The following is a 20,830-nucleotide window of genomic DNA, read 5'->3' on the forward strand; positions in this document are numbered from 1 at the left end:
ATAATATACTGGAGTATTTCCGGGTTTTGAACAGTGTTTTCGCTCAGATTTATCTTTATATAAAAAGTGGCTAAATTTCGATTACTTTTGAAATTGGGCTATTTTTGAACGATCAGTTGTAAATCTGGCTATTTTTAAAATTTACCCCAGAAACGCATCGATGAAGCCCATATTCTACAGGGCCCAACATATTTTGTTCGTTTGGAACGTATTTTTTCTTACAAATCAAACAAACAGTGGAACGGAACCGAAGCCGGTGCGGGGAGTTTAGTTGCCGGCATTACATCGGAATCTCAAAAGCATAAGCAGCGGGTTACTACTTCCTATTAAGTGTAGATGGCGGTCTTTCTAGGAATTGTTTGTCCTCCTCCCTATACACTTCTCTCTATCGCCCGTTCCACCCGCCAATTTTCCTTCACCAATAACAAGTCAATCTTAATATCAAAGCAAGGGGTTTCTCAATTCAAACGCGTCCTCACAGCTTCTCTTCACTCTAGTAAGTATTTTTTTCTATAAATATAGACTATGGTTAATTTCAATAACTCCTTGAGCGTTTGTTTGATTACCGTAGTTATTTTTTTCTGCTGATCTTCCATAAAGAGAAGCAAACCGAGAAAATTTGTTTCACTGAAATTGAGCTTTAATTATAACTGAATTGTAGTAATAAGAATCCTCTCACTTGACAGTAATTTTTTTTCACGTTACAGGTACTGCAAGTTCTCAAACTGGAACTGAGGTATCTACACACAAATCTGAAATAATATTTATAGGAACAGGAACAAGTGAAGGAATTCCACGTGTGAGCTGCCTCACTAATCCCTTGAAGACATGCCCTGTAAGACTGCAAAAACTACTTTTTGCTTATGTAGCATCTTAGAGGGTTAAAAGTATTTGCTGAATTAAAATAAGTGGTTGATTTATATGAACTTCTTAATGTCCTATTACAGGTGTGCGCAAAAGCTAATGAACCGGGTAACAGAAATAGGAGACTGAACACCGGCATCCTTATTCGTCACACCAGGCCCTCTGGAAACTGTAACATCCTTATCGATGTTGGCAAGTATGTCAGAGAGACTTTAAAGTGCAATAGTTAGGAATGGTGATTGAGATCAATTTTGAATCATGATAGCTTGTAAATTCTTTAGTGTTTCAATGGTTTTTCCATTTTGAGATAATTCATAATTTTATTGTTCATGTTAAATTTGGAATTTAATCATGTTAGCACTTGAACTTTACGTCCTATGCTTTTCTAGGATTGTTTATCCTTTCAGAGATTTGTACATTAGTAGAAAGTATAAGAACTTCTAGTACTTCTTATTTTTACTCTACTATTAATTTTATTTTGTATAATCTTGGCATGAGATGAGTTTATATGGAGTAACATGGTTAGTAAGGATGCATATAGCAGGGCCCAACTTGTTTGGGACTGAGGCTTAGTTGTTGTTGTGGTTGATGTTTAATTTGGAGTGGAGGTAGTATTTTGAACTAAGTTGTTCAGTCAACTTGGTCAACCTTGATTCAACTACATGCTTACATAGCATCATCTTGTCTAACCCTAAAGTTATCCGGAAAAACAGATAAAATTGTGGGAAAAACAAAAATCTATTGGTTCTGAGTGTTGTTGTCTAAGAGCAGTTTCTCTTTGTGCAATCCAGGTTCTTCTACCATAGTGCTCTGAGATGGTTTCCTGCATATGGGTAAGTCTCTTGCACTTGGCCTCATCTATTACTTTGTGAATGTATGTGATGACTGATATTATCTGTGTTAAGTGGATAAACTTCATCAGCTACTAGTATGAAACAGCAAAAGAATCTTTTTGCATAAAGGGTTAAGGCTACATGCGTCAACCTCCTAGATTCCAGTCTTGGGTGACTCATTCTTCTGCTTTTTGTTAGGAGTACTTCATTTTGGACCTTGTTGGGAAAGTAGATAGGTAGGATCTTTATAGCAAAAGCTTCACCCTTAGAACCGACACATGTTATAGATAATTGTGATTATCTTGATGCTGCTCTGTGTCACCACATAGACAGTTCTATTCCTAATCACATCAATGGATCAGCATGTCATAAATCCCGCTCAATCAGTTACCATAAACTATGGTTCTTTTGTTGAATCTGTCATTATTCTTGAGTGATGACACAGTTTGCTTCTTCTAGCATGTCAAGATGGGATTTTATTGCCTTTTGGCTCAATATGTGTCAATTAAAAGGTTTATAACACTCTTATAAGATTTCATATCTAGTTCTTTTGTTTATCAAAGAGAAAAAAGGAATGTCTTAAAATAACTCTTATTGTTCCCTGCCATGTAAGAAAACCTTGTAGCTAGGAAGACTTTGTGTGTCACATTTGCTAATGGAAGTGCTGAAAACTTTGGATATGAACTCTTCTCGTGTCATATTTCTATCACTATTGCTTAAGATATTTGATAGAAGCTTTTCATGACCTATTGTGTGCATGAAGAGTACATGCGAGCATTAGTAGGTGATGCTGGAAACAATGTGATAGTGCTATTATTTCATTTGCTTAGTATTTCATATAGAACAAAATGTCTATTTCGTCCTAAGTATATCATGGAAGGACTTATAAATTTGTGATAGTGAACCTGATTGCATATAAGCAACGATATAAGCTTGTTTCAAGATATAGTTTGAAGAACATTTTGGACTCACTGAGTTAACTTGTCTAGACAACAGAATTTCAGTATTATTCTTCTAGGATTAATTGTTTCCTTCTGCTGTTTCCTTTCATTTATTGGATATCTGATAGTATTAACTCATCTGCCTTCTAATGAAGAAAAAAGAATGTTCATAACTTTTTGCTTATGATCCGTATGCCTTACTCGTGACTAGTTCTTCTGTGTCAGGATAAGAACAGTTGACGCGGTCATTATAACTCATTCTCATGCTGATGCAATTGGAGGTCTCTGATAAAATCACTTGTGATGCTTAGTGCAATGTGGATATGCCTTTTCCTGTACATTCCCTGCATAACCCCCTCCCCAAGGTCCTCCTTTCTCTATATCTATGCAAATTGCATGTGCTCCAATAAATGAAGATAATTATTATGCAGGTTTGGATGATCTTCGCGATTGGACTAACAATGTCCAACCTTCCATTCCTATTTATGTGGCCAGTCGTGACTTTGAGGTCAGTTCTTCTGAAATTCATAAGATGCAGTTCTTGATTTCTATTATTATACAATGAACATTTGTGCTACGAAATGATAATGCATCTTTACATTGTTAGCATCCCTCAGTAAGCTGAGTGATTACTGAATTGAATTCATTCATCCTTTTTCATTTCCTTGATAATACTGTGTACAAGCAAGCAAATTAGAGCAGTGCAAGTTCAAGGAAACTCATAAAATATTAAACAGAGAACTTCTCCTGAAGGTTCTATATATATGACTAGATTGCAAAAATGCACAATTGATTTATAGTTATTCAAGTACTAGTTGAAATTGTTCAAACTACTTAAAGATTGGTTGTAGGGACTGTGCAACAAACATTAAATGCTGGATCACCAAGGGCTGTAGTGAAATGGATGGGATCCCTCCACCCTTAGCCTGAGGTCTCGGGGTCGAGCCCTGGGAATGGAAAAATTCCTTGTAGGGATCGCTTCCCCCTCAATGGGCCATACGTGGCACAAATACAGATCAGTCTGGCCCCAATCGATTACCGGGCATCAGGTGGAAAACCAAACAAAAAAAAAAAATTAATGCTGGACGGCATATCTGTTTGCTGTAAAGATATTTTTTTCAGCTACTGGATAGAATTTCTCAAAAGTTATTACATTTTACTTAAAGTTCGCCAGTAGTGTTCTGCCACTTTGAGATAGTGACATGCTTGATTTGATGTAACTTGCTTCAGAAATTGTTATTTTTATTAGCTCAGAATGTGCACAAATTTCTTTCATTCATTAGGTGATGAAGAAAACCCACTATTATTTGGTAGACAAAAGTGGTATCATACCGGGAGCTGCAGTCTCAGAGTTGCAATTTAACATCATAAAGGAAGATCCATTCATTGTACACGATCTTGAGGTTGGGGCTCTTTACTTTCACTCTACTAGTTGATTTATAGTTGCATTCACTAATAATTTTTCTCTAATAGCATCCCTTTTTATTTTTACTAAAACATTTTGCTCATAATAAGTTGAAATGGCTAGTTATCATGGCTTTCTTCATTATTATGCTTAATGGTTTCAATTGGTTTCCCTAGCAGATAATTCCTTTGCCGGTGTGGCATGGCTCTGGTTATCGTTCTTTAGGCTTTCGATTTGGGGATACCTGTTATATCAGGTAAACCTTATTCTCTTGCTTTGAAGTTTTTAGCAGCAGGCAGCAATATTAGCCACTAATGTTTTCTTTCTCCCTACCCTGCTTTGGCTTTTCTAGTGATGTAAGCGATATACCAGAAGAAACTTACCCACTTCTAAAGGATTGTGAACTCCTTATCATGGTTGGTCTTTCTCTCTCTTCCTTTGAACTCTGCTTTCCTTTAGCCAGCAATTGGTTAAGGATAAATGCTAAACTAACTAAGCAATGTTTCCCGACATTTTTAGGATGCTTTGCGGCCAGATAGATCATCCTCCACACACTTTGGACTTCCAAGGGTGAGCTCTAATCTTTTGTATCCTTTTCTTTTCTGCGGACAGTGGTCAGTAGAGATTTTAACAGTTGACTGATTACATTTCTTCTCATTGACATTTCCACGATAACATTTGAAGGCTCTGGAGGAAGTGCGGAAAATCAAACCGAAACGAACACTTTTCACTGGTATGTTGGCTCTTTCTGTTTCTATTTCATCTTTCCTTTTTCCTTTTCAGTAGATATGCAGTTGTAAGTCGGCTCTTCCGTTTTCTATTTTATTTTTATCTTCTTAACTGCTGGTCCTTCATATACTCGTTTCCTTGTGTTTGTGGATTCTAGACCTTACTTATCTTCTAATACTGGAGTTTTGGAATGTCTTTGAGACATTATACTATGGTTATATAAATTACTTGATGAATGACTAATAATAATATTATAATTGATTCTTGATGCACATTAAGAAGTAAGAACTTCATAGCTAAGGAGCGCCTGTTTTAATATCATGTGTAGGCATGATGCATCTCATGGATCATGAAGTAGTAAATGAAAGGCTACTGAAACTAAGGGAGACGGAAGGTATTGATGTGCAGCTTAGCTACGATGGGCTTCGAGTGCCAGTGAGCTTGTAGGCTTTTAGGTCTTACTCGACAAACCTGGCTATTCTTTCTGAATAAATCGATCATTCAGGAGTTTGCATCACAATTTTTGGGGCTGATGTGAAGTCTCGCCAATTCGTGCCTATGAATATCATATTTTAGTTTCAATGGTATAGCAGGACAACAGTTGGCCTTTGCTTACCAAAACAATTTACAAGCACAAATTGGAGATGTTACTTGTATCGAAAGATTGATTTAGGATTTTTAAGTCTATCGGGAGCAATATACATTTGCATCCAATGGATGCCGAACACATTAACTTCAAATCATGGCTCCGCCTCTTCATAATTTGGAATTCCTTCATATTCGTTTTGTCTCTTTTATTCGTCAGCATACAACATGGTCTTGACTCCGATGTGTCTTCTTCCATGACATACTGACATTATGCAATTATCTTTCTTTTCTCAATTGTTGGTATTTTTAACTCTATTTAAGCAGCGATTTAGAGTCTGGGGGTTTTGTTTAGTAATGATGAAAGGGTCATAAGTAAAGTTGCAGATTTTGGAATTATCAAATCCTGGTATTTTGAAACGTGAATACAAGTTTAACATAGCTTGAAAATTGAAAAGAGAGTAATATATAGATAATTGGAGGTGAAGAAAAGGACTAAAGAAGAAAATAACAAATGGACGGTGTGGAATCTTCAAGATGTGGTCTAGCTGTCAATAAAATGAGTCGAAAATCATGATGTTTCAAATTTAAATACCATGGAGGTAAAAAATACTATTAGATGTTTTTCTTCCCATATGTTAAAGCTTTGGTTGAACAAAGTTATCTAATACTTGTGTTGATAGGATATAGCAGGTGCCACGTGAAAATAATCGAGGTGCACGCTTATTACAAAATATTAATATTAGAAAAACAAATGGAGGGTGTGGAAAGTTCAAAATGAGCAGCCAGGGCAAATGACAATTTTTCTTATCTCTAAACACGACAAGTTGGAGTCAACATCTTAGACGGAATTATTGAGTATTGGTACTTCCCTTTTTCGATAAGCATGGGGTGCAAAGTGGTCAACTTGAGGGGTCTGTGCGCTAACTTCATCCCCATTGTGGCCTGTACCTGTAAAAGCTCTTCTGTTCTCTTATGCCCTGCTCTCTACCTAGAATGATGCAGTACTTGACCTTATTTCAAACTCCATATATTTTCACTAGTAGATTGTGGTTTAAACCGTGTAATCAGCCATTATGCTTGTATTAAAGTAGGTTACCTATATCACACCCCTACGGATACGGCTGTTTTTCGGATCCTGCGTGAATGCGAAATGCTTTGTGCACCATAGAAGATAAAATGAGAAACCGTGAAGTGATTTATTTAAACAGGGACCAAGTAAGCTTATACTCACATGGAAGAAAATTTTCAATTACTTACCATTTCTTATAATCCATGCAAACCAAATAAAATAGGATATACTACAACAGAAGGAAAACATTTATACTGGTTACATGAAATAGTTGAAATTATATTTTCATCATGTTAGTAGGTTTGCTTAAGGTTCAACATTTGCTATCAGTCTATAGTGTGTCGAAGAATTATACGCTACAAAAAAATGTAGAAAACGTTTATTGCTTGACAAACTAACATTTTATATTATTGGACTACGAAAAATTTAAATAAAACAACATAAATAGTGAGAATTCATTTAGTTAATTTCTACTAGTTCATGATTGAAGTGTTCTATTAAACTTAATTTAAAACAATTCAAATTTTATTTTTGCTTAACCAAAAAAGGAAAAAAGAGAAGGAAACTAAGCCGAGAAAAAGACAGCCTATACGGACGCAATTTGCATGAGGTTTGAAACGGGAATACTGCACGCGGCCCACGCGCTACTACGTGTACTGTCCAGTCTGCTCATTAGTCCACATCATCGGACCCTCCCTTTTACGAAAAACTTAATTTTGTGTTGAAAGTCGTCTCACTGCATTTCTTTCATTTCACCCATATGACGGTCTGCAATTTCCTTTTATCATCACCCACACGCTTCGAAGTTTTATTTTATTTTATTTTTATAATTGTATTGTCCTCACCGTTTGTACGTATCTCAACTAATTTTACGTGATACATATTATCTTCCATCATCATAAGTACCGATAGAGGCGGATTCAAAATTTTAATGCGACGGGGACGCTAGTATCCTACTCAATAAGTATACCCTAAAGGCTTTTACTGTTCATGGTGTTAAGTAATTTATATTAACCATTTTCAAGGTAAACACATATACATATACAGGATTTCTACCGAAATTTAGGGGGTTAGTTAAACACATATACATATACAGGATTTCTACCGAAGTTTAGGAGGTCTAGTGACCCCGCAAGGTTACACATAGATTTGTCTCAGAGTACCATATAACTCTGTCCACCAAAACTTAGACAGATACGAAGAAATTTGAATTTTATTTTCTTTTTTTATTACCACCCTCTCATAAAGATGAAGCGTGTTTAAGAACTAATGGTGAATGAAATTCAAAAATTGCTTAAGTAGATTCCAAGTGTGACAATTCAAGTATTTTTTTGATCTCTTTGTATAAATTTTCGACTCCGCTAGTGGTATTAAATGGAATTGAAGGGAAACAAAAATTTGCTTGCATCTACATGTAATTTCCTCTTGTGTCAATACCCATATGTTATTTGCAATAATTTCCTCTTATATTATATACCCGAATTATGCTATTCCCCAAAAATTGTGGACAGTAAAATGGGAAAGCTCATGTGCACATCGTTATCGGGGTTCTTGGATTGTCTCTATGCAGTTGTTTCCTAACTCTTTCTGCGTAACCCGAATTGTCTCTCAAATTGACACTCATCTCTTCTATTCTATCATCTCTTGCTGTCATGCATAATATGATTTATATACAGCTCTGTTTCGTGGGTCCTGTAATTCCTCAATAATTTAGCTATGGACCCATTTCTTTTCCCTTTGCCTCCTCGTGAACTCCCTTCGTGATTTCCCTACATCTCTATTTTCTTTAATCACCAGATATTTGAAATTTGTCAGCTTTGAAGCAATGGTAAAATTATCTCTGTATAACTTATAGGGTTACTGTTTGACCAAACAGTTTTAAGTCCTTTTTGTTAAACCAATTTAATAAATGAATAAAGGGTGAATCCTAGTTAAATGTAATAAATCCCAGATCTAAAGTTCAATAACTTTGATGGTACGAGACCGTGTTCAAGTCTACGAATGTCAAGTTAATACTCAGTGACTATTAATAAATATGAGAATGAAAGCATGCAATAAATGTGACAAATGGCATTATATGTAATAAGAAAGAATTTGTCGCCCAAATGTTGAATGAGATGGATGATTCCTTCTTCTGACTATAGCGTGTGACATCAGACTAGAGAAATGAACAAAGTGTTCCTGGATCTTGTGAATAAAAGAGGAATGTTTAGTAATGGAATCAAATAGAGGAGACAAGACAAGCTTTTTTGTATATTCTTGATAGTCAACCCTTTACAAGATGTTCTCTCATAAAAGTCCGGAAGCTCCCCCAAATGTTCTCTCTCTATACCTATTTATAAGGGATATTCCTAGAAAACCCTAAAAAAGTACAATTGACCGAATATTCAATGGAATATTCCTATTCATAGTCCTTGGAATATTATAACCGTTGCTGCTGTTTGTTCTCTACTCGACCTTGGCACTGGCCTCTCTCTCTAGGCGACTCCTCGCTATTATACCGTGCTTGATTTCGACCTCGGCCTCAGCTCGTCCGTTTGTATTCACTAAACTCGACCTAATTTCGACCCAGACAGTTAGTCCCTCCGCTTGTTGAGGTCGTCTTCTTGGGAGCCCTCGATGAGGGTATTTTATCTACATCTAATCACAAGACATTCCGCCATGGTGAATGAGCTGAATTGGTCGATGTCGAATTGCTGACGAATCGGCTCAAAGGTGGTGGTTGGCGTGGCTAACATAGGATGATGTCATGTCCACGCGCGTCATTAGTACGCATCTTTCCGATGCAATACGTTGTTTCCAGTGCATCTGTTGCTTTGATTTTGGTGTTAATGAAAGCTTCTTGCATCGATTTTGACGCCACAATATCTTATAATCAGAGGAAGGGAGATTAAAAAATGAAACTTTTCGCATTTCATATTCCATTTGCACTTTGCTTGTTCTTCTGCTTCTTCTCTAACCCTTGTCTCCGATTTCCTCCTACTTTTCAGTTCTAGCTTCTGGTTTCTTTTCCTGTTGATACTCTCCTTCTGGCTCTACTGTATACACGTTACTGCAGAAATGACAAACTCCCCTCACACTTCTGACATAGTCTCCGATGCCACCCCTTTATTGGTAGCCATGCCTTCCGGTGGCGGTGAACCCACGGTTGCGGAAGACGAAAGTTTTTCCACCGTGGAGGAGGTTGTTCCTCGAAACCCGTCGGTCAGAAATGACTTCCCAAAAAAGCTCGCCCCTGCTCCTGAGCAGGTAATATCAGTCATGGGGTCGAAACAAATATCTGCCTTACGATCTAAATTTTGTATTCCTGCTCACGTCGATATTGTTCCGGCGGGGAACGACGCGATACAAGTTCACCGGCCTAGGTGTTGCGCTTTTTACGCCTACCCACTTTTGGTGGGTTACTCTCTTCCTCTTCCCCCACTAGCTGAGGAGTTCTGCCGCTTTTATGGTGTCTGCCCGGCACAGCTTTCCCCTTACTTATAGAAAGTCTTTTTGATGTTGGCGAAGTTCGCAGAGCCGGCCAGCTGCGAAGTCTCCATCCGTCATCTGCTGCATCTCTTCTCGCCTAGTTTCTACAGAGGAACGCTGATTTATCTCCGTCACCGTGGGACTAAAGGATTAGTGACGAGGGTGGATGATAAGGCGAATCGCCGTTTCTGGTGCAGTTACTTCTTCGTCAAGACCGAGCACGTAGTGGCGGACCCAGCCCGGTTCCCCGAGCAGTGGAACTTCAACCGTAAGGGTCTTTTACCGTCTGTCATATATTTTGTTTATCCCCCCCTCTTTTTATTTCTGACTTGCTCATGTCTTTCTACTTTCAGTTGATAGGCGTCCATTTTCCTTGGTTCTTCTTGATATCGAAGACTGGGTAACTTGCGTCTTGCCTCATACTGTGGGAATTTGTGACTGGGCATCCTTTAACAGGCAGTTCGGGTCCATGCCTTCGACTAGTAAGTCTGATTCTTATTTCCATAACCCTTTCGTTTTCGTTATAGCTTATCACCGTTTTGTCATTTTTTTTAACATGATTTTCTTTTTGCGCTAGGTCGGCGAGATTCCAAGAAAGCGAAGGCTCCGGTGCCCGCATTCCGCCAGGCAGTCGCTTCGGCTGGAATGCAATTTGTACTGGCTGAGTCTGTACGAGAGGGTCAAACTCTAGCTCCGCCGTTGGGCGATTCCGCCCCACAGGCAGCTGTTATGTCGGCTGAGACCTCGGATCACCGCGTCTTGCACCTAATTGACGAGTCATCTCATGACGAGGAGGAGGCGGTACCTAGGAAAAGGCAGAGGGTGGAGATTGGAAGGTCGGTTCTACTGATGCCGAGCCGGAAAGGCCTATTGTTTTGGGATGCGGAGGCGGCGCCCTTACTAGGCATTGAGAATTCTCCCACGCCGGCTACCGTCACGGAGGAAAGGCCGTCAGAGGTTGAAGGGACCTACGATAGAGGGGAGCTTTCACGAATAGCCAGGGTCGGTTCATCATCAGCGGACGGAAGGGATAAAACCATCCTCGTAGAAGATGATGGATCGGGCTCCGATGTCGACCCTGAGGAGGTACGAGCTTTTGAGGATAGGTTCACCCGAGTGGAGATATGGACGAATGGGCCTGATCGGCATATAGTCATCCCTATAGATTATGACCTCTTGGCCAACTCGGAACGGGCGGTGTTGGCCTTCGCTCCTCTGTGCGCGGATTCTGAGAACAAGACACTTCAGACGCTGAAGGATGTGGATTTGTCGTTGGGTATATCTGGCATGGCCTTGAGAGTAAGCTTGATTTTCCCATGTTAAGTTAGTTCATTTCGTATGTGTAGTTACTTCCGCTGACCCGTCTTCTTTTGCGTGTCAGACCCTCATCATGGTGATTGAGCGTGATCGGCGGGAAGAGCGAAGGACGGCCCTCTCCAAGAAAATGGTATCCAAGTACATAGAGTACCGTTCTAAGCACCGAACGCTAGTCAACTTGCTTAGCAGGGACGGCCAGTTTCAGATGCTTCGCGATGGGATCAAGCAGAAGGATGAGGAGATGAGGGAGAAGGACGAGGAGCTTATGAGGGCCATCGGCAGATGCAGCGTGCTTGAGGGGGCGCTGAGGGCTAAGGAGGATGAGCTCGAGGTGAGCAAGGGAGTGATGGCCGAGAATACTGATCTTCAGGCGCAGGTAGCGTCTTTAAGGGTCGAGATCAAGCAGAGTGAAACAAGGGCCATCAATTTGATGGGTGAGTTGAGCACCGGGGTCGAAGAGTTGGGCTGAGCTGAGAAAGCCAGAATGGCCGCTGTGGCGGAGGCGGCAGCCCTAGGGGGCACCCTCCGTGTTTGCAGGTCTGAGCGAGCTACTAAGGCGGAAACTTCGGCGCTCAAGGAGGCAGGGTTTGAGGAGCGGATTGGGGGATTGAAGGTAGAGCTGTCTGAGCTGAATGAGCAGGTTGTCGCCCTAAGAGCCGAGAAGGCGCAACAACAGGCCCAGCCGTCTACTTCTCATACTTCTGCTGATCCCGGTATGTCACGGGAGTTGTATGAAATGTGGATTCATTCTAATGCCCAACTTGACATATACAGGTCTCTAAATACGGCTTGAAAGATTTTCGAGGCAGAATTTGAGGATGTTCGTGTCAAGGCACGTGCAGCTCGTGAACCCTGTGGTTATGATCCTGGTACGCCCGGTGGGGATGATGATAAAGATGCCTTAGATGGGCTTGCCTCTGACCCTTGGTAGAACGATGAGTATGCCGGTGACGTTTGTGATTGGGGGGGGGGGTACGATGCGGTGTGAAGTCTTTGTGCTTGGTTTTTGCTTTTTTTTGTGTTTTTCTATTTTCTTTTTGTGGGGGCGTCTTTCAAGCCCTTTGTAAAATGTATTGGAATGGAATGATAGAAATGGAACAGTTGTCTTTTGCTGTGTATTTTCGGCTCTTCTTTCTTTTTTCTTTTTTGTGAGAAAGTCCTTGGCATTCGGTCAGTCGAATGTAGATCGATTCGAACAAGGTCGAGTGTAAGTTAATTCGAGGGAGATCGAATGTAGGTTAATTCGAGCAAGGTCGAATGTAGATTGATTCGAACGAGGTCGAATGTAGATCGATTTGAACGAGGTTGAATTTAAGTTGATTCGAGCGAGGTCGAATGTAAGTTAATTCGAGCGAGGTTGAATGTAGATTGGTTCGAACGAGGTCGAATGTAGATCGATTCGAACAAGGTCGAATGTAAGTTAATTCGAGCGAAGTCGAAAGTAGACTTAGAAAATAACTCGAGTGAGTCGGATGTAGACTTAGAAAGTAATTCGAGTGAAATCGAATGTACATTTCCTTTGCGTTGGCATGATGTGTAAATTTGCTGGGGTTGTGTAAGAATGTCATACTGCTTTGCTTATTCATTGGAGAATATTACATATTTCTGTTCGGTCCGTACATACATTTGGGGAGTCCCAGTCTATCTAGTCCCTTCATCGCTCGGCCTAGAGAAGTAGTCGATAGGCAGGGCGATGAACTTAATACCTAAACTTCGAGACGCCCTCTTCGTTGCCTCATTAAAAACCTCCCTGAGAAAACCCAATTGGGACAAAACTCGGGTGAGGGAAAAAGAGTATGACTTGGAGGACGTCCGTCTTCAGAAGTTGAAGTATTTGAGGTGGGCGACGTTCCATTTGTTCGGTAGTAGTTTTCCATCCATTATTTGTAGTAGGAATGATCCTTTGTTTGTTGTTGCCGTGATTTTGTATGGTCCGTCCCAATTGTTTCCCAGTTTGCCTTCCCGTGGGTCTTTGCTGGCTTGTGTTTTGGCTTTGAGTACATAGTCCCCTACCTTGAGTGGTCTGACTTTGGCTTTTTTGTTGTAGTACCATTCTGCTTGTTGTTTTTGAGCTATCATTCTTACATAGGCCATGTCTCTTCGCTCATCTGTTTCGTCGAGGTCTTGCTTTCTGCTTTCATCGTTACTTGGTCCGCTCTCGTTGGAGTACCTCAAACTTGGTTCCCCGACTTCGACTGGTATTACTGCGTCAGTCCCATAGACTAGTGAATATGGCGTTTTTCCTGTGCTTGTTTTTGGCGTGGTGCGCTATGCCCATACCACTTCCGGTAGCATTTCCGGCCACAGTCCCTTGGCGTCCTCAAGCTTCTTCTTCATGATATTCAGTATTGAGGACTCCTCCTGACTGTTGCCCGCGAGATGATAAGGCGTGGAGAGTATTCGCTTGATGTGCCATTTCTTGAAGAATTCGGCGGTCTTTTTCCCGGTGAATTGGGGTCCGTTGTCACAACTGATTTCTTTGGGGATGCCGAAGTATCATATGATGTTCCTCCATATGAATGTGATAACTTCCTGTTCGCCTATTTGGGCGAATGCACCTGCTTCTACCCACTTGAAAAAATAGTCAGATAAAACCAAAATAAATCGTATATTACCTCGTCCTGCTGGAAGGGGTCCGACGATGTCCATCCCCCATTTGATGAATGGCCAAGGCGATGTGACTGAGTGGAGGTGCTCGCCCACCTGGTGGATCATTGGAGTGTATTTTTGGCATTGTTCGCACTTTCTAACGAAGTCGGCTGTTACGCCCCAAGCTCGGGGAGCGTGACCGGCGCTCAACCGAGTGAACCCGGCCGAGCAAGCCTATTAGACACTTTCTACCCGACTCACTTACGATCAAGAGAAGACATGATTTCATCAATTAGACAATAGGACATCATACATGTACATTACTAAGCCAATTCGTTAGGTACATCATTGTTAAGTTTTAAAGCACATACACCTTACGATTTAGTGGAATAGGAATCCAAAGCACAACATAATTCATTGACCTTCCCAACACCCATATACAACCCACATAAATGTCTATGGAGCCTCTAAGTAGATACAAAAGAAAGTGCTACAAAAGTGTCGGCTACAAGGCCCCGACTGTACCTCAAAATATGATAAGAAGGTGAACATAAGATACAAAAGGTATAGGACCCCGAAATAATGTGGGGCTCACCAAGTCAGCTGGAAAGAGGACGCCACTAGCTGCGATCAACACTATCTGGTACGGAACCACCTACATCCATTTAAAGATGTAGCGCCCCCGGCAAAGGGGCCGCTAGTACTGTCGAATAGTAGTAGTATGTAGAGCTAAACATCAATCTTAATAGAATGAACAATGAAACATAGAGGAAACAGTCATGATGTACAATAAGAGCTTCAAACAAATACAAAAATCCTCAAGTACGGATCACATAGTTTCCGATTAAATTTCCATCTTATTAGGTTGATAATCTCAGTGCCATGTACCACAATCCACAATACCACCGTGTTCCTACACGGTGTCCGATCTTGACCCCGATTGGCTAGGTCATCTCATTTGAGACATCAACCATATCCACAATTTCAATCAATCAATCCAGCACAATTACCACCATGTGTGCGGCATGGTGTGCGATCACGGCCCGATCGGCTAAGCCATCTTACTTGAGACATCATCCTTTCAATCGTTCATCTCAATTCACATTTCCTTCCCATCTTTCATTACATGGCACGAGTAGCCTCATTTATTAAATTGTTCTTGGCACTTGGCCATATCTTACAATTCAAATTATACATTCGAATAACATTATCATCCACATCAATAAGGCCTCTCATATGAGGCATTGCATACATAAGGGGAAAGCGTGGAAAATCTTAATCACACGGAGGCTTTATATACAAATTAGCACAGCAAGCTTTATTCGATTCTTGACATGAATTCTTGACCTTTCTCAACACATATATTCCACATTTTAAACACATTCTCGAATAGTATAACGACATGATAAACATTTAGAACAATCATTTAACATGAATCTTTCAATACAACACATTAGGGCAAACGATTCTAGTATGATCAATTTAGGGACTTACACCAATTACATGAACACTAGGGGTTCGATTCTAAGAAGAAGGGGGTTTAGCCATACATACCTCAATTGAGCTTTCCTTAATTCCTACAATGTCTCGGAATGTTCGCAACTTCAATATATTTTAGCAATGTAGCACAATTGAACCCATAATTAGGAAAATGATCATAATCCTAGTTCACTTGAGCATTTTATCAAACATTATGTGTTCATTAAGGTTTTATGGTCCTTTTATGGAAGATTACACCAACCCATTCCCCATAACTCTCTATCTTTGATTTACAATTCCCCCTCATCTTCTAAGAACACATGCATGCAATGTAATCACCCTCATCCCCATGAATTATCTCACTAATGGCCCATTATAGCTATGTTTGGAATTAAGAGCTGGGGTGATGAAGTATTACCTCTTAGGAAGAATACTTAGGTGCTTCACTTGAATATCTTCAAAGTTTTAAGTAATAATTGAAGAACAATTTGATGAAGATTAGGCCCTCCTCTAGGACTCTCTATCTCTCTCTCTCTCTCACTCTAGAAATATCAGAAAATGTGTTCAAAATGGTCAAAAATGGGTGTTTTAACGGAGTAGGGTCGGGTTTAAAAGTAAGAAAATAGGAGCTCCGACACAGATATGCGGTTGCATATGCGACCGCGTAATGCTTCTGCGGTCCACAAATGGGTCGCATAATTGGCCTCAACCCCTGGCATTTATCTTCCTCGGTCTGCTACCAGTCTGCGGTCCGCAGACCTGTTCTGCGGCCACGTAATGCGCTGCAGAACTCCCACATACAAATCTCAAAGGCGAATATGCGATCAATGTGCGGCCCACGAAATGGGTATGCGATCGCGTAATGGGGTCGCGAAATGATATCAGATATTACCCCAAAAGACTGCCTCACTCTGCGGCCATTATGCGGCCCGTAGAGTGATTATGCGGCCGCATAATGAGCCGCTGAAATGCATACTTTGCGAACATTTTCTCCTAACTTGGCACCACGATATTCCGGTTTTAGGAAGAATTTTACGGGGCCTTACATCGGCAGCTTCCTTTTTCATGGTGGGCCAGTAATAGCCTTCTCGTATGAGGCATCTAACGAGGGCTCAATTGCCGGTATGGGCTCCACAATGGCCTTCGTGTACTTCTTCGAGGATGTGCCTAGTCTGGTTTGGTCTTAGGCATTTCGTCAAGGGACCGCCAAACGCTCTTTTATACAAGTCATGGTTGATGATGCTGTATCTGGCCACCTGCATTCGAAGCTTCTTGGCTTCTTTTTTATCGGGTGGGAGCACTCCGTCCTGCAAATATGACATAATACGATTGCGCCTGTCCCAAGTCAAGTTTATACTGCGTACCTTAATTTGGTCTATTGACGAATGGAAGAGGGTGACCACGTTTTCTTTTCCGCTTATGTTCTTGATGGTCGCTGCTAATTTGGAAAGACAGTCTGCTTCTATGTTTTGTACTCGAGGTATCTGGTCGAGTTGGCACTCGTCGAACTCGGGAAGTAGCATATGAATTTTTGCCTGATATTTTTGTAGCCTCTGTTCTTTGATTTGGAAAGTCCCTGTGGCTTGGTTGACGACGAGTTGTGAGTCACATCGGAGGATGACTCGCCGTGCTCCATACTGCAATTACGGCCTCATACTCGGCCTCATTTTTAGTCATGTCGGGACACCGTATGGGTTGGCAGATGACTTCGCCTGTTGGGACCTCGAGAACGGGTCCCATTCCAGATCCTGACGCGTTGGAGGCAACATCGGTGTATAGGACCCATAGGTCGGATAACTTGGGGGAGGTACGGGAGGCTTCCTGCTCGGCCTCAGGCATTATTTTGGCGGTGAAGTCAGCTACGAAGTCGGCGAGTATTTGCGACTTTATCATTGTTCGCGGCTGATATGTTATATCGTGCTAGCTTAATTCGATGGACCACTTGGCCAATATACTCGATAGCTCGGGTTTATGTAGGATGCTGCTTAGGGGGAAGGTAGTGACCACCGAGATAGGGTGGCATTGAAAATAGGGTCTAAGCTTTTGTGAAGCTACGACTAATACTAGAGCCAGTTTTTTGAGGTGGGGATACCTCGTTTCGGCATCGACCAGGGTTTTGCTAATGTAATAGATTGGGAATTGCGTACCTTTGTTTTCACGGACCAAGACTGCGCTTACTGCGACGTCGGATACGACCAGGTAGATTAAGAGACGTTCGCTAGGTTCTTCCTTGGCAAGTAACGGGGGCGAGAACAAGTATGCCTTTAATTCTCTTAGGGCATTGATGCATTCAGAATTCCACTGGAGTCCGTTGTATTTTTTGAGTACGTTAAAGAATTTGTGGCATTTGTCAGAGGATCGTGAGATAAACCTTGACAGGGATGCTATACGGCCGGTCAGCTTCTACACCTGTTTCTTGCTGGTAAAAATTTCAGGTATTCCCTCTATAGCCCTGATTTGGTCAGGATTGACCTCGATGCCTCTCTGCGACATCAAAAAACCGAGGAACTTTCCCGAGGTCACGTTGAAAGCACACTTTTTGGGGTTCAACTTCATGCCGTACCTGCATTTTTCAACCCGAACGGCATGAAGGTGGTCTTTTCCTGGTCCTCCTCCTCCATGGGGATTTCATTGTAGCCTGAGTAGGCGTCCAAGAAGCTTAATAACTCGTGCCCTGCTGTTGCGTCGATGAGCTGGTCGATGTGGGGCAACGGGAAGGAGTCTTTCGGGCATGCTTTGTTCAGGTCCTTGAAGTCTACGCACATGCGCCATTTCCCATTTTTCTTTTTCACCATGACCATGTTAGCGACCCATTGGGGGTACTTTGACTCTCGAATGGAACCGCTGGCGAGCAATTTTTCTATCTCTTCGCGGACGGCCTCGTTGATTGCAGTATTGAAATTTCTTCTGATTTGTCGTACCGGAGGGTAGAGTGGATCGACATTCAGCTTGTGTGTTGCAATGTCTTTCGGGATACCTGGCATGTCTGCATGGGAGAAAGCAAACAGATCGGCATTGTCAGTTAAAAATTTATGGAACTTACATGGTTATGTGAGTTTGTAACCGATGTAGGGTTTCGTGTTGTGGTCGTTTTTGTTTCGCTGGATGAGATTGAGGTCTTCCACTGTTGACCCTATGGCTTCCATGACGTCGGGGCCTTTGACGACGTCTGTTTGTTCTTTAGACTCGGGCCCCGACTTTGGTAATTGCTATGCTCCCGAGTCCTTCCTTCTTAATTGTTGAGTGTATGTGCAGTCTTGGGCGATACGGTAGCATTCTTGAGCTGTGCGTTGTTCACCGCGAATGCTGAATATTCCCCATGGGGTAGGGAACTTGATGACCTGATATAAACTGGACAGGATGACCCTCATGGCGTGTATCCAGGGTCGCCCTATAATAGCGTTGTAGGCTGTGTCTTGGTTCATGACATGGAATGCTGTTTCCAGGGGTGACGCCCCCGGCCAGAACGGGCAATGTTATCTCTCCGGAGGTTCATTCAACTGCATTGTTAAAACCTGTTAGTGTTATGCAGCGTGGTACTATCTTATCCTCGAGTCTTATTTGTGTGAGAACTCTAGGGTGGATAATACACGCGCCGCTCCCGTCGTCTACCATTATTCTTTTCACATCGGTATCTGAAATTCATACAGTAATGACAAGAGCGTCGAAATGAGGAAAGGTCAAACCGTGGGTATCTGACTTATCGAAGATAATACAGTCTTCGAGGTCATCATAACGTTCTTGGGTGATCGACCGCTTTAATTTGTGTGTGGTGGTGAACTTCACATGGTTGATTGTTGCTTCGTCACCTCCGCCGATGATCATTTGGATGGTGCGGGCGGGGGAGGGTGAATTTGGGGGGCCTTGTTGTTCTCATCCACGGGCGAAATTGGCTCTCCCTCGGTCGCTCATCAGCTCCTTTAAATGTCCTTTGTGGAGCATGTTTACTACTTCTTGTCGTAGGGCTATGCAATCCTCGGTCTTGTGGCCTCGTTCCTAATGGAACTCGCAGAGGGAATTCGACTTTCTGGAATTCGGGTCCGACTTTATCTTTTGTGGCCATTTTACCTTGGGACCGAGCTTCTCTAGGGCGTAAACTATTTCTGAAGGAGAAACACAAAAATTGTGAGCAGATAAAAGTGGAGGCATACCTCTTTTGTTTCAGTGAGTCCCCGTTTATGGCCTGGACGTCCCTTCGGCTTGGCGGGGAGGTAGTGGGATGGCCATTCTAATGTACGGTTGGTGCCTTTTCCAATTGAGGCGTGGAACTGCGTAATCTCTTCGGCCATCATCCCGACGATCTTTCCTTGATTCCATTTGTACTGTCGTTAGCCGTTGGGTTGGACCATTGAGGTTGTCTTCGTCTGCTCTCACCTCGTCACCGTAAGCGTTGTGAATTTCTTCCCAGGTAGTGGGAGGGTATTTCATTAGTCTGCTTAATAATTTTCTGGTCGCCCTCGACCCGTTCCTGTTTAACCCGTTTTGTAAGGCCGCTACCTCCATCCCCTCTGACACGTTTAGCAGGCTCATTCTTACTCTGTTGAACCGGGCGAGGAAGTTACGAGTCCTTCGCCAGGCGATTGTTTGATGGCGAATATGTCATTCACTCTGGCTTCTGCTTTCTTGGCCTCGGCATGGGCGGTGATGAACTTCTCGGCCATTTCCTCGAACGTCATTATGGAACGTGCTGCTAATTCTGAGTATCATGTTAAGGCTCCCCCTGTTAGGGTTTCGCCGAACTTCTTCAGCAGCATTGACGGGAACTGCACTTTCGAGAGGTCGGTACCTTTTACCGCCGTGACGTAATGAATAATATGGTCTTCAGGGTCCGTTGTGCCATCGTATATTTTCAAATATGGTGGCACTTTGAAGGTTTTGGGTATGGCATGTGAGGCTGCCTACTCGCTGTATGGTTGTTCCACGAACCGGCAGACGTCCCGTTTTGGCAGAAGTTTTGGGGCGCCTGGTATCTTATCAACCCTTTCTTGGTGCTCTCTCATTTGGTCGCGGAGCGCTTTATTCTCATTCTCCATTTCTTCCATTTTCTTCAGAATAGCTACGATGGTGTCGTTACCTGCATTAACAACGGTGTGAGCGTTACCTGTTGGGGGAGGAGCGTGTTGCTCGTTGATGGTTATTGGGTTGTCGACTCGTGCGGAGTTCCTACTCGCCCCTTGAGCGGGTTTGTCGAGTATATTGTTTAGGGTACTTGTCAGCCACGCCTCCAATAACTTTTTTATTGCGGGAGGCGCTTCCTCTGTCGTGGACGTGGAGTCTCCCTTCTCATGTGAAGCGGTTACACTCCCTTGAGGAGGAGGTGAGTCACTTCGCCTGGGTGAGGCACTCGGCGTCATATTCTCCTCGTCTTCCCTGTCCACCTCGTTGATGGTGCCTAGGAGGTTAGTGGTGACACCCATCACTGCTTTCAGTCTTTTCTCTCCTTTTCCTGCCATTGTTAGCTTGTGCAAACAAGAAAAAGGAAGCTTTTGTTGTTATTTTTTTTAGATCTAGAAGAAACTAAACTTTTTAACTAGGACCTCCTCAC

The 20,830-nt window shown here is 42.2% G+C and overlaps 1 protein-coding gene across 2 annotated transcripts; it reads left to right on the plus strand.

Annotated features, from left to right (window-relative positions):
* The first annotated feature begins 225 nt into the window (after nt 1–225).
* LOC109240116 (putative hydrolase C777.06c) lies at nt 226–5,553 on the plus strand. 2 transcript variants are annotated; one of them, XM_019406740.1, is made up of 12 exons: nt 226–496; nt 708–835; nt 948–1,060; nt 1,656–1,697; nt 2,864–2,919; nt 3,070–3,146; nt 3,922–4,041; nt 4,220–4,299; nt 4,396–4,459; nt 4,563–4,613; nt 4,728–4,776; nt 5,101–5,553. In XM_019406740.1, exons 1-12 carry the CDS (start codon nt 337–339, stop codon nt 5,217–5,219), a joined length of 1,059 nt encoding a protein of 352 aa, XP_019262285.1. In that variant the 5' UTR covers nt 226–336; the 3' UTR covers nt 5,220–5,553. The 2 variants fall into 2 exon arrangements, with proteins under 2 accessions (XP_019262285.1, XP_019262286.1); XM_019406741.1 differs by having other exon boundaries at nt 4,223–4,299.
* The last annotated feature ends 15,277 nt before the right edge of the window (nt 5,554–20,830 follow it).

Source organism: Nicotiana attenuata, unplaced genomic scaffold, assembly GCF_001879085.1.
Source record: "Nicotiana attenuata strain UT unplaced genomic scaffold, NIATTr2, whole genome shotgun sequence".
Lineage (NCBI taxonomy): Eukaryota > Viridiplantae > Streptophyta > Magnoliopsida > Solanales > Solanaceae > Nicotiana > Nicotiana attenuata.